The sequence below is a fragment of the Bos javanicus genome, chromosome 13 (genome assembly GCF_032452875.1).
Source record: "Bos javanicus breed banteng chromosome 13, ARS-OSU_banteng_1.0, whole genome shotgun sequence".
Lineage (NCBI taxonomy): Eukaryota > Metazoa > Chordata > Mammalia > Artiodactyla > Bovidae > Bos > Bos javanicus.
Genome location: NC_083880.1, coordinates 18435138 through 18449381, shown reverse-complemented (window position 1 = coordinate 18449381; position 14244 = coordinate 18435138). Strand labels below are relative to the sequence as shown.

The 14244-nt window shown below is 39.7% G+C and overlaps 1 protein-coding gene across 5 annotated transcripts in view; it reads right to left on the bottom strand.

Annotated features, from left to right (window-relative positions):
- Positions 1-3513: 3513 nt before the first annotated feature.
- The window catches only part of CUL2 (cullin 2), a 71483-nt gene continuing 60752 nt past the window's right edge, over positions 3514-14244 (bottom strand). For all 5 annotated transcript variants that reach the window (XM_061435913.1, XM_061435910.1, XM_061435911.1 and 2 more), the window contains 5 exons: positions 14135-14201; positions 9278-9480; positions 7513-7614; positions 4855-4971; positions 3514-4107 (listed from right to left, as the gene is read on the bottom strand). In XM_061435913.1, coding sequence (XP_061291897.1) covers positions 3976-4107; positions 4855-4971; positions 7513-7614; positions 9278-9480; positions 14135-14201 — 621 coding nt within the window. In that variant the 3' untranslated portion in view covers positions 3514-3975. The remainder of the gene's footprint in view (positions 4108-4854; positions 4972-7512; positions 7615-9277; positions 9481-14134; positions 14202-14244) is intronic.

Sequence of the window (14244 nt, the reverse complement as noted above, 5' to 3'; positions counted from 1 at the left end):
CAGGAGCATCAGTCCCCTGGGACCAACTGCCAGCTCCACTGGGTCATCTCACACACACACCGCAGGTATCTGGAACCAGGCTCACCCCGCTCCTTCTCCACCTTTGTCTCTGTCCAGGTGCCCCATCTGGCTGGATGGTATTTGCCGTGACAGCCGAGTCTCGGGTCCTCTTTGACTCACCTCCGCCCTCACCCAGTCCACTGGCAAGTGGTGTCGCTTTACCCACTGCCCCCACTGGAGGGCGCCACTGGCCCTCTCCTAACGGCCCACTCCCGCCTGGGCCGCCTATGTCCTGCCCTCCCTCCAGAGTCCGTTCTACACAAACACAGTGTCTCCATTTCCACTGAAATCGCAAATACTCTGAAACAGTTCATAAACACCAAAGAAAAAATATAAATATGTACACTATACGGCATCAGCAAAGGAAATATTCATGCACTCACCACCTATGTTTTAAAAAACATCGTCATTCATTTTTTTTCCGATACAACTATAACTCGGCCAAGTAAACTGTGTAAACACCGCTGAGGCTCAGGTGTTCTGGCCGCTGCTGCCTACCCCGCGCTCTCCCAGCTTCATTTTTCTGCCTTTAACTTCTCCTACCCGACCTCCTGCAAGAGCCCAGGAGGCCCCTTTGTCAGCACTTTCCCTTGGAATGCGGTGTTCACGTCTGACCAACACAAGTCTAAATGCCCCACTTGGGCACAGATCATACCTTGGCTGCTGATGGTCAGAGCCATGGTACCCACACAAGACCTGGCCCCAAGGCATGGCTGTTAGGCGACAAAGGAGGGGGCTTGCCTGAGCCCTAGAGGGAGGCCAGGGAGGTAAACCTCACGTTTTCCCAGGCAGCACAGTCACCAAATGTGAAAATCATTCCTGGCCACCAGGGAAGCCGGCCTTTAATGAACTCCAACCAATGGGGCTTCTGTCTCACCTGAGGATTTTACTGATTCGGCTTTAGATATGCCCCATGAACACGCCAATCCTCAACCAGTGAGCCTTTCCATATTCATTCCCACCCATTTAGCTATGGCCCACATACAGCTGCCCTTACAACTACTGTTTTAAAAGCCCATATCCTTTTTTTTGCTGTGAAGAGCCAAATCTGACTCCTGATGTCATGATGGAACAGTTTCTTTGACTTATTTTCTGTTGCTTTTGTTATTATAATCATACACAATGGCCTGCCTTAGAGAACCCCATCCCTCTGCCTGACTGTTAAAAACTGCTTTTGTTCAGGACTCTGTCCACCTGTAGATGGAGGAGGTTTTGAGCCAACTCACTTAACCATGTATATTTACAGCTTAAATAAGTATCTTAAGAAACTAAAATAGGAAGTGTTTCTTACTCACAAATTAACTGGACACAAACTTTTATTATGAAAAGTTAGGAAAGATGATCGTTGTTCACATATAAAACGAAGTTATTTCTATCTAATTCACAGGACACACTACATTAGGTGCACAGTTTTGCCTTGGTTTTAAGTTCACGTTATGCAGTTTCTGGCAACAACTCCTGGAAAGCACTCTAGTTTCCTCATCTATGAAAAGAGAGGAATGCTGCTGATTTTTCAGGATTATTTGAAGACTGCAAACAAATAACAAGTAGAAGCAGCAGCCACAGTCTGCGTTCCATAAAGGTCAAAAAAAAAAAATTAACGGAAATGTTATAGCATTGTGGCATATACAGGTTATAAAATCCTATTAAGACCATAAGTTATAAGGTAAAACACAAACTCCAGAATGTCTATCCTATTGTTCATATTAGAGCGACTGTCATACCATACTGGACCAAACTCTAGAATAAACCTGCACCTACAGCAGCAATGAAAGTATCTGGGTTCCAACGGAAAAGACAAAGTGCTGACAAGAGCTATACGCTGCGCGGCTCTAAGCCCGATCTCTGACTCACATTAACCACCCCAGCACGCGTGATTTTTAAACTTCTCAGAGTTTTGGTCACATTCTTTCTGTTTTCTGAGGCAAAGCACTGACAGCCTTTCCTGTTGCCCCTCGTTCTGCCCTTCTGTCGTTCTGACCCTTCCTGCCCATGGCTCTGGGCACCAAACACAGGGCCGTGTGCCAAGGTTTGGTTGGTGCCACGACGTCACCCGCCTGACCCCACCCGACCCCGCAGCCTCACTCTTCCCCAGCTCCTTGCTGCTCAACGGAAGGAGCACTAAATCCATCCTCTCGGAAGGCACCTTTGTTGAGGGCACCTGGCTCCTTCCTCACGGAGGACAACCGTGACTTCAGTATGTCTCCTTTCAGGTCAAACGGAAAAAAGATGGGACAAAAACTCCTGTCGGTCATTTCTGTCAACCTCAGCACAAGTATTTTCTCCATTTTTCAATATATTTTCTTGACAGATAGCAGGTTAAGACTTAACATTTATAAGTATTTAAGAAAAAAGGAATCAATTTGGAAAACTTTATCAACAAGTTATCAAAACAAAGGTTTGTTTTTTGACAGTGGATGTACAATATTGTATGATTTGCCATTATTTCCTCTCTAGGGGATAAAAGGGAAAATGAGAAATGCAGTAGAGGAGTCATTAAAAGCTCAGCAGATTTTGTTTTTAAAACACTTAAGAGACATGAGTTAGAAAAAGTACCATCAAACAAAAAAACTGAAAAAGCCACTTTGGCAATAATAAGAGAAACTGGAATACAAGTCATATATGAGATGATATTAAGTAATTATTATTTAATAAGTGTAGTAAAGTAACTATGGTTGTGTTTTCCTACAGGCCTTTTCTGTGACTGAAGTATTGCAAGTGAAATGATCCACGAAGGACATGCTTTAAAATATCAGCTTTTAAGAAAAAATGTGTGTGTAGTGGTGGAGGAAGGGTAGATAATAAATATGGAAATCAACCAGAGCATTCTAATACTGCTGTTGATACACATAAAATAATGCACTTTCATGTCTATAAAAGCAGCACCTGGTGTACTGCACTATACAGAAAAAAAAAGTATTTAGGTTATGCATTGCTAAGAGTATCTGTGATGTAGGAGCGAATCTAGTGTTAAAGTGGAAGGAGGTGGAGAGTAACAGGCAGGCAGGGGTACGGGGGGGAATGCACAGGCAGACACCGGTACCGGTACCGCAGGATGACCTCCGACCCCGAGGAAGGGGGAGGGAAGGAGCAGAGGGGCGTCAGACCTCATTAGAACTGATGCACCTCGGAGACAGGAGTAACACAGCCTGGGAATGACGGCGCTTTCTAAGCCAGACGCGGGGTCCCCGCAGTCCCCTCGGTCACGGTTCTGCGCTGCAGCAGGACACCACCAGAAACTCGAACAGAATCACAGCCTCACTCCTCACGAGGCTCACATCCAATGTAGTTCTAATCCATAAAAAGAAAGCATCACTTATGCTGAACACATCCTTTACGCTGAAGGCATTCAGAAACAATAACTGAGACGTTTTCATGTAGGATTTAAACAGGAACACGAGGACTCACGGACATTTCTGAGCATTGTGATACTCCATCCACATAAAAAAGGCATTCTATTTCTTTATTTTTTTATTTGACAAGCAGCAATATCATGTTTGTCATTTTAATGTAGATACAATTATTAGGTTATCTGTCATATTACAATATTTAGGTTTTTTTTTTTTTAATCTTATGTCCTTTAAGATACATTAAAAAAAAAAAAACAAACACATCAACTGCAAACGTGAAGGGGAGAAAAAGCATGGTACCCAGCCGGATTTCCACATTTCAGCAATACTTCACTCATCCTTTTTTTTAATAAAGTTTTAAGAAATGTCATAATGACATGAGCTTGAAATATCTCTAGGCATCTTCTCTGACGCTCATGACGTGGCACTGGTGATGTTGTAAACAGCAGAGAAACAGGGGCTGCCAAATGACCAAATTATGGAGGCACAGGCCTGCCTTCTCCCACGGGGACACACCGGACGCTGACGGCAACGACCTCTCACACCAACGCTGGAGGACGCCGCGTCAGGCGACGTAGCTGTACTCATCTGCGGACGCCTGGCTGCGTTCGATGTACTGTTTGTCTATCAGGACTTCAATACACTTCTTAATCATGCTGATACTAGGGTTAAACCGAGCTCTTGACTGGCTAATCACCTGTGGGAGAGAGGCGGATGATAAAAATGCTCTTCTCACCAGGAGCACTTCGTTCAACTCTGATGCAATGCACAAAAATACCTTTTCATGCAAACTGTGGGAATAGTCTTAACGTTGAGGCTATGAAGGAATTTAAACGGTGAAGGGTACAGATACAGCCAAACCTAATAACATACTAAATCAAATCACAAACTAATTAATTTATTCATACACGCCCTCAAGCTTCCATTTAATCCCTCCGCAACTTCTGGCTCTTAGCTGAAAGAACACCTGCTCAAGAAAGCTTTCCCTAACACCCCCTGAGTCAAGACCTGTGTACACTCTCATTGTACCATATCCCTTTTCTTTGTGGCACATTAGTGTAATTTTATATTTACTGACACATTACTTCAGTAACGCATTTCTTCCTTACGACACTGAACTCCCAAAGGGCAGAAGCCATGTCCTGAGCTGGTGTGCACCCCACGGCGACTAGCACAGTGCTCCACCAAACGGGAGACGCGCGAATTCAAGGAATGAGTGAGTGGTGGACACGGTCGACCTCCTTCAATAAATGGACACGAGGCTCAGACCTCTAAATCTAAAGGTGAATTTAATACTGGATTTATGAGCACTGTTCCCCTTCAGAAACAAAAAGCATTTCTTTATGCTATACAGGAGTCACAGGTTTCTGTATCATCTTCACAAAGAAACATGCCTAATTCTAATACCCTCTGCCAAGAAGTCTTCAGGACGTTCCCCTTTTACCTCTTGAATAAGGGCGTTATGCCGCAGTACTTTTCTCGCTTTCATGATACGAACTATAGCAGCCTGGAGGTACATTTTCCGGTCTTCGTCTACAGCACTTCTCGTCTGCTCCATTTCCTGTTTTATGAAGCCCATAAAAAGCAAAGGAGACCCTCAGTCACTGCACTTGTTTTTAACTCCTTTTATTTGTGAGTTTAAATAAATCTCCAATCAATACTGAGAATCAAACTATACAATTATGTGCCCAATATAACATAACCATTACCAACAGAATACCTATAAGTTATATATAATTTCTCAAGTTAAAGTGGGGAGGCTATTTTTTAAAAAATGAACACTACTGTACATTGTACTCAGTGTAAATAGTCAAGAAAGTAGAACTTAAGTGACACATTACTTCAGTAATGCATTTCTTCCTTACGACACTGAACTCATAAGTTACTTATTGAGAGTAATAAGTCTCAAGACCATGGACCTATGAGTGAGTAAACACTTATACCACAAAGCTTGCAGACTTTAGCAACTGGCTCCAAGTGGATACTGGATCAAGCTTCAAGGGCAAGAGCTGGGAAGGGCTCCATTTGACTCAAGCAGAGAAGCCAGAAAGGCTGGGCCAGAAGGGCCTCTCTCAGTGGAGGTCAAGGGAAGACAATGGTGGGAAGGCACAGAAGCAGGCAGTGCCACATTAACAGGGATCTCACAGCAGATAAAATACAATAGCACATGTTATCACCATTGCCTATAGGCATGCGATCTTGACCATTTTAGGGGTCAAACTGAATAGCAACTGATTAACATTTGACCTTGGGGGGGAGTTAAGTTCCCAGAGGCGCCTGACATATCTGAGACCTTCACAGCCTGCCTCAAGCCCAAGGTCAGGGTGGCACATGGGAAGCAATAAGGAAACCCCCAGTGACACGAACAGGCTGCCCGAGAACCACCACATCCACAGCGGAAGTTCACGGTGCACACTGGCTCACCCCAGGTCGGACTCTACTCCAGACCTACGAGCTCATCACAGTTTGAGTATTAACATGATCTCCATGCAGTTTATTTGCACAGGGAAGTCTGAAGGCATTTTCAACAGTTTTTCTTTGAAAGAAATGTGTTGCAAAACTTTCCCTTATTTTATGAATGAAAAATATGAGAGATTACATTATTCTTCAAGGTAGAAATTTCTTCAAGGTAGAAAAGAATACAAAACGAATCCATACATTTTAATAAAACTTAAAAGCAAATATGACTATGTTCATTGCAGCATTACTTACAACAGCAAAGATATGGAAGCAATCCAAGTGCCCATCAATAGAAGAATGGATAAAAAGATGTGGTGTATAGACACACAACGGTATATTACTCAGTCATAAAAAAGGAATAAATAAAATGTTGCCATTTGTGACAACACAGATGGACCTAGAGAGTATTATGCTGAGTGAAACAGGTTAGAGAAAGACATGCCTCCATGGTTTCATGTATATGTAAAATCTAAAAAAAAAAAAGAGCAAACATAGCAAAACAGAGTTACAGATACAAAGAATCAACAGGTGGTTGGAAGGGGGATGGGGGAAAGAGAAAAATCGGTGAGGGAGAGGAAGAGGTATAAACTTCCAGCAGCAAAATAAATGAGTCTTGGGAATGAAATGTGCAGTGTGGGGAAATTTATGTTGTAACTTTGTATGGTGATATATTGTAACTAGGCTTCTCATGGTGATCTAAATCACTATGTTGTGTAACAGGAACTAATGTAGCATCAATTATACTTCAAAAACAAACACACTCATTGAAAAAGAGATCACATTTGGTGTTAGCAGAGGCAGGGGTTGGTGGGAGAGGGGAGGAAAATTGGATGAAGGCAGTTAGAAGATACAGACTCCCAATTATAAAATGAGTATTAGAGATGTAATGTACAACATGAAAAATATAATTAATGCTGCTGTGTGTTATACATGAAAGTGGTTAAGACAGTAAATCCTGAGTTCTCATCACAAGGAAGTTTTTTTCCTACTTCTTTAATTTTGTCTCTATATGAGATGATCAATATTCACTAAACTGACTGTGATCATCATCTCAAGATGTATGTAAATCAAGTCATTATGCTGTACAGCTTAAACTTATACTGTGATGTATGGCAATTATATCTCAATAAAACTGGGAGAAAAAACAAAAGGGCAAATATGACTAAACTATGACACCTTTTTCCTAAGATTATACTGCTAAGTCACTTCAGTCGTGTCCGACTCTGTGCGACCCCATAGACGGCAGCCTACTAAGTTCCTCTGTCCCTGGGATTCTCCAGGCAAGAATACTGGAGTGGGTTGCCATTTCCTTCTCCAATGCATGAAAGCGAAAAGTGAAAGTGAAGTCGCTCAGTCATGTCCGACTCTTAGTGACACCAAGGACTGCAGCCTACCAGGCTCCTCCATCCATGGGATTTTCCAGGCAAGAGTACTGGAGTGGGGTGCCATTGCCTTCTCCAAAGATTATACTACTGTTTTTAAAATCTAAATACTGTTTGTGAGGCCAGTCAATAGAAAGAATAAACCAGAGAAGATGTATCCTAATTTTGATGTGCAAAATTCTGCATTGGTCTCAATGTTACTGCTTGTAAAGTCCAATGCTTAAATATTTACAAAAGAAATGACATCAGAAAGCACTTACCTGTGGTGTGTCTTTCTGCATTGACGTAGTAATTTTAAATTTTGTTCTTTTACTGCTAAAGTTCATATTTAATGAAAATGAAGATTCTACATCGATGTCTTCCTATAATTAAAAATAATTCATTTACACTTATAAAAATAAAATCATCAAATAACAACTGCTGCAAATAACACGCCATGAAGTTAAATAATGACCAAGCAAAAAACACTGAACTCTCATAATCTCTTATATTACAAATATTATTTAAGAGAAAATAATTGTCTTTTGTCAAATCATGAAAGAGAAAACAATTCTTTCCTAATTTTATACTTGATAGAATTTTAATCAGCTTAGATTCAGCAAAACTTTTTCTGGCCCAATGTTTAGCAGAATTTTAACATTTTAATTTTTATTAAATACCAAGGCTCATAATTTTTCCATTACATTTTGAAAAACCGAATTAACCAAAATTTTTTGAACACTATTACAATAACAAAATACCAATTAAAAATAACCTAATGATAGAAGCCAATTGGTTTCAATGGCACACAAGCTCACTTCCCTACCACCGAGTGTAATTCTGACATTACCCCCTAATGCACATTTTATCCACTCTGCCAGAAGCCAGTGGTCTTTTCTCAAGTGGAAGTTGTTAAGCCAATCTTTAGCTCTTAAGCTCTATTGAGCTTAAGAAAGCCACTTTTGTCATACACTGGAATTTCTCCACCAGCAGGACCATGGAGCACTTGGCAGATGGCACTTCCTCAGTAATAACCACAAAAAGTCTATTAAAGAAATGACAGCTTTGTATTTCCCATTTAATGTGCATAATATCTATCAATATTTATTTTGTACATTACTGAGCAGCAAAAATATATATGTTTAGAAAAATACTTACCTTTTTAAGCATTTTAATTAAGCTTAAAAATTTAAACTTAAATTTTAAGCTTAAAAGCTTTTTAATTAAAACTTTATTAATTCAATATTCTGCTAAGTTTCTGAAGTCAGAAAAATTAATCATTTCTCAAAATTAAGAAAAGCTTGATTTGAATTACAGCATGCATGCCATTCAGAGGCTACAAAAGTCATCTTTAGCAAGATGAACCGGTGTAGGCCATGAAGTAGAATAAAAACACAACATCATTTGCAAGAAGTTTTCCTTACAGGCACGATAATCTCAAACAGGAGATTGAACCCACATCTGTTGCTTTTTTAACTATTCAAATATCTATGAGATACTATAAAAACAAAAACATGTTACTAGGGGAAAAAAGTTATAAAGAAAAAAAGAAATGTACTATCAGCTTGCTAGTCCCAGGACAGACACTAAAACTATATGGGGCTGAGCTGAATCCTAGAGTTTAGGACTCTAAATTAAATGTGAGAGTGACAGCAGGAGACGGGAGTTACACGTTGTAAATACGCACAGAATAGACATCAATAAGCTGTCATTTCCTATCACAGAACCATGTAATCAAACATTAACTAAACACACAGAAGAGCCCAGAAAAGTTTATGACAGACAACAGTTTTAAAACCTCAATTAATCAGAATCCTTCTGATGCCAACTCTTAAATAATTTTCAAATAAAATTGAACAAAGGGCACTTGAGTACCAACTGATGGAGCCTTCTCTGAGACACTGAAAGAGCCTGAAGTAACGCGGCTTTCAAGCGCTACAAAGTACAAAGGGCATTAACGATCATAACCTTACTTTTAAGACTGCAAAGGTCCCATGAAGCTTTAATGTTTATAATACTTAAATTTCTTAAAGTATTACCCCATACCTTTTCTGAATCATGGTTAATCATTTTCACATCGAGTAATGATTTGATTGTTTTTGTCAGTTCCTTTTCATTCATCTGAGTGCTGTCTTGAAGCTCTTTATAGCTGACGGTTTCACTGTTGTTGAAGGCAAGAAGAACTGCCATTTGGTATGTTGTAACCATAGCTACGTATGGTTTGCCCAAATAGTTCATTTTAACTTCACCTATAATTAAGACAAAATTGTGACAATAAGCTGATCACTCAAAGAAGCATTCCAAAATTACCTGATAAATAATTATTTCCAATATTTTCTCTTGAAAGAGTGAACCAAGAACTTAATTATTGAAAAGTTATTCCTGCTAGCAATGTAGCATTTGTTTGCTGAGGGGATGGGGGACGAGGGAGAATTGAGTGGAGGGATATTAGTCTGGGGTATCCAATATAATCACAGTTAAGCTATCAAACAGTTAATAGGAAAGCTAAGACCTGGGCAGAAAAAACAGTAAAAAGTGGAGGTGGAAGAGAAATAGACAAAAAGAGAAGACAGTCTGCTACCACAACTGCCTCCTGTGTGTCTATCTGGTCTACCCCAGGGAAGATTCATGACTATGAGGACACCTCTATTGCAGCTCTGGCTAAAGCATAATTTCTGCTTAACTATAACAATGTTATTTTGTCTCATAAATTAAGTTTTTCTCCCCAGTAATCTTCTAGAAACAAACACAAATGTGAGGAGAGACAAACAGGCAGATTCATTATTTTGTTGAAATCAGTTCCGTTCAGTTGCTCTGAACTGGGTGTCTGACTCTTTGCGACCCCATGCACTGCAGCACGCCAGGCCTCTTTGTCCATCACCAACTCCCGGGGCTTACTCAAACTCATGTCCATTAAGTCGGCGATGCCATCCAACCATCTCATCCTCTGTTATCCCCTTCTCCTCCTGCCCTCAATCTTTCCCAGCATCAGGATCTTTTCCAATGAGTCAATTCTTCGCATCAGGTGGCCAAAGTACTGGAGTTTCAGCTTCAGCATCAGTCCTTCCAATGAATATTCAGGACTGATTTCCTTTAGGATGGACTGGTTGGATCTCCTTGCAGTCCAAGAGACTCTCAAGAGTCTTCTCCAACACCACAGTTCAAAAGCAGCTTTCTTTATAGTCTGACTCTCACATCCAAACGTGACTACTGGAAAAACCATAGCTTTGACTAGATGGACCTTTGTTGGCAAAGTAATGTCTCTGCTTTTTAATATGCTGTCTAGGTTAGTCATAGCTTTTCTTCCAAGGAGAAAGCGTCTTTTAATTTCATGGCTGCATCTGCAGTGATTTTGGAGCCCCCCAAAATAAAGTCTCTTACTATTTCCATTGTTTCCCCATCTATTTGCTATGAAGTGATGGGACCAGATGCCATGATCTTAGTTTTCTGAATGTTGAGTTTTAAGCCAACTTTTTCACTCTCCTCTTTCACTTTCAACAAGAGGCTCTTTAGTTCTTCTTTGCTTTCTGCCATATGGCTTCCCTTGTGGCTCAGCTGGTAAAGAATCCGCCTGCAATGTGGGAGACCTGGGTTCGATCCCTGGGTTGGGAAGACCCCCTGGAGAAGGGAAAGGCTACTTACTCCAGTATTCTGGCCTGGAGAATTTCATGGACCACAGGCCATGTGGTTACAAAGAGCCAGACACAACTGAACAAGTTTGTTGAAACAGTTGATGGAATAAAAATGTTCTAGACCCTACACTACCCTGAGAGCTGTAAAAACACATCAGGCTTCGGTCAACTACAGTTCTATCCATCTGGGGGCACGGGGGTGGTGGGTGAGCTCACCGAAGAGCTTGTAGCCAACACTGCTGTCAAACAGATACGCACTTGTAACACAAGAAACGGTTACTACAAGTCAAAGAATCTCTTCCTAGAGCACAAAGTTGGGGTTTAGTGACTGCATTTCTCTTTCTCTTACACGCACATACACATCCTGCATTATTTGACTTTTACTGACTTATAAACTAAATCAGTATGAGATCTGGTTTTTGGGTTCTACATTTTAACTCAAGAAAGTTGAATTTTACATGAACTTACCCCAAAGGCTCTGTTGGTGATAATTAGCAACTCTGGTCAAGATTTTGTGCTTCTTTTATTATTTAATAATATATATTTCATTCATTATATAATTAAAGAATTTACAGGCAATAAGTCAATTCTCCAACTTACTATCTATCACCAGACAGATATGCTTATTCTAACTTGTACTTTGCCTCAACTTTAAAAAAAAAAAACTAACACTCAGAAATGTTTTTCAAAATTATTTGAACACCTAGAGAAAAAAAAAAATTCTAATCTCTGAATTTCCACAAAAGGAGGTTTTAATAATTAATGGGAATATCCAATTCACATAGAGTTTAAGAATATTACCATTAGGATTGTCCTACTAACAATTAGTATAAACAGCATTTTAAGAGCTTCATCTCAACATTAAAGTTTAGGAAATGTGGTGAGAGGCAAAAATATAAACCGCATAAATGGCATTAGACCATTTGTGCAATGACTGCTCGATCATATCCCAGAAACAAAGTATAAAATAATGCCTCAAGCATCTAGATGATTAAGCTAGGACCATCACCCAGCTGTCAAAGATGCTGCAACGTACTGCCAAGGGTCTGGAAACAGAGTGAGTCTCTGGCACAAGAACGCAGAGAGCATCAGGAGACAACGCAATTAAGGGCTCAAAGTATTCACTGATATCAAATCTGCAACTCTTAGAGAAAAAATGAAAACTTGTTAGTTTTCTTGCTATTTTCCACACATTATTAGTATCAGGGGTACATGGACTTCTCACTTTTTCCAGCACCATTCTCTTGTTACTCCTCTCAGAGCTGAAAAGACTGGGGAAAGGGTGAGGAGCATGTGGGACAGGGAAGAAAACCCGAAATCTGGATGATTCACTTAATTACTGCTGGGTAAACAGGAAAGGAGAATGACAAAGAGGTCATTTAACCTTTAGAATAGGCTGAGAAACTGTGAGAGACTCCAAACTAGAATAAAACACTCTGATACACACATACTTGAAAAATTAGCCAACCATAATTCAAGCGATATTAACAGCTGCCAGAATAAACAGTAGGCAGAACTCTCAAAACACTTTCATCTGAGTTTCTCCCTTGTTACCTATCAGCAACCTAGTCTCTAGCGGAAAGTTTTTCCTTACAGAACAATGTCAGCTGCTAAACTGCTGAGTGCATGACCGAGTGTCATCGATCTGCAACCAGGAGTAAGAACCCGATTCAAGCCATGATCACCAGTGGATGCTCCAGCCAGGAGTGATCAGGACCCCCGAAGAGATATTCTCACCAATATCTTAATACACCTAGTTTCCAAACATCAAAAAGTTAAGTTCCTCATTAAAACTACTTGAAGAGATGGACTGATTACTGCTGAGGTAACTGCAAAGAGAGTTTAAACTCCCCAAGATATTTAGGGAAAGTAAAAGTAACTTTAATTCAAGTACATTAAAACACTGGTCCAGCAATGTATTGTTCCTTAAAACCAATTTACTAAATGAGAATATAAAAACTCACAACAGGTATAAAACTAAAAGCCAACTACTAAGTGACCACATACTAAGAATATCAGCAAACATCTCTTTATTTCACAAACAACTGAAAAATTAAAATGCTCAGCTTGTTCACTAAAGATACACTTGTATAAATATGTATTGAAAGCGAAGGTGAAAGTGAGGCTGCTCAGTCGTGTCCGACTCTCTGCAACCCCATGGACTATAGCCCCCCAGGTTCCTCCATCCATGGGATTCTCCAGGCAAGAGTACTGGAGTGGGTTGCCATTTCCTTCTCCAAGGGGATCTTCCCAACCCAGGGATCGAACCTGGGTCTCCCGCATTATGCTTATTTATTACGTACTAATATGCATTACTAACATAATGAGACATCGTATTTCAAATATAAAGTAATCAAATAAATGGTACTTATGTTTCTCTTTCCAACCCAGGAATCAATCTGCATATTCTGCATTGGCAGGTGGATTCTTTTACCACTGAGCCACCAGAAATCTCTCCAGTCAATTTCCTGACAAAGGTATGGCAACTAATCAGATTTTCCTGTATTATTTCTAAGAGACATTAACATACATGGATATCCTTTCCTTCTTATACAAACTGAAAGTTGATTCAATGCACTTTTCAAAGCATAGCTTTAGCAAAAGTAGACAAAATTCTGAGTGTTTGCTTTGGCTCACATCTTCAGGCAGCTCAGAGCAATATTACATACAAGCTCTCACCACCCAAAATATTAATTCTACTTTCCAATAAGTCGACCCCACTGTTCCAGGAAGAAGCTAAGGAAATGATTAGATTTTGATTAAACTTTTCTAAAACTGGGAAGTACTGGAAGTTAATTGGGACATTCTGGAAAAAGCATTTTCTACAGTAGTTCACTACAGTACCACAAATAAAAATCAAATGGTTAGGTCTCCTTGTGGTGCTGTAATAATTAATGAACTTTCTGAGGATGTCTGGCATATCTAGAAAGAACAGGTTTTTTAAGAGTATCTGACTCATCAAGTCTGGGTTTCTAAATAAAATTCCAAATATCTATAAAAAGTGGTTTGTTACAGAAATGTAGGAAACCATTATAAAATTCAGAAATTCTGTATCAGCAGCACACTATTAAAAGCGCTGCATGTGGACTTCTTTATTGTTGCTTTAAGGGTAACCAGAAAGGTAGATGAAGAAGAAAAGGTTAAAAACTATAATTAGAAAAGAAAAAAAAAGACAACTATAATTAGGCTCTAAGAAATCTCTGTCCAAAATTTTAACATAATCATTATCAGGTAAATTTCATTAAACTAGATATAATTAAATGCATTTTACCTGTACAAAGATAGTGTAACCATGTAAGTTTCCTTCCACTGAAATGCTGGCTGTAAAATAATTCAAACTGTAAAAAAGAAAAAAGGAATCAAATTATTTTCAGCTACGAC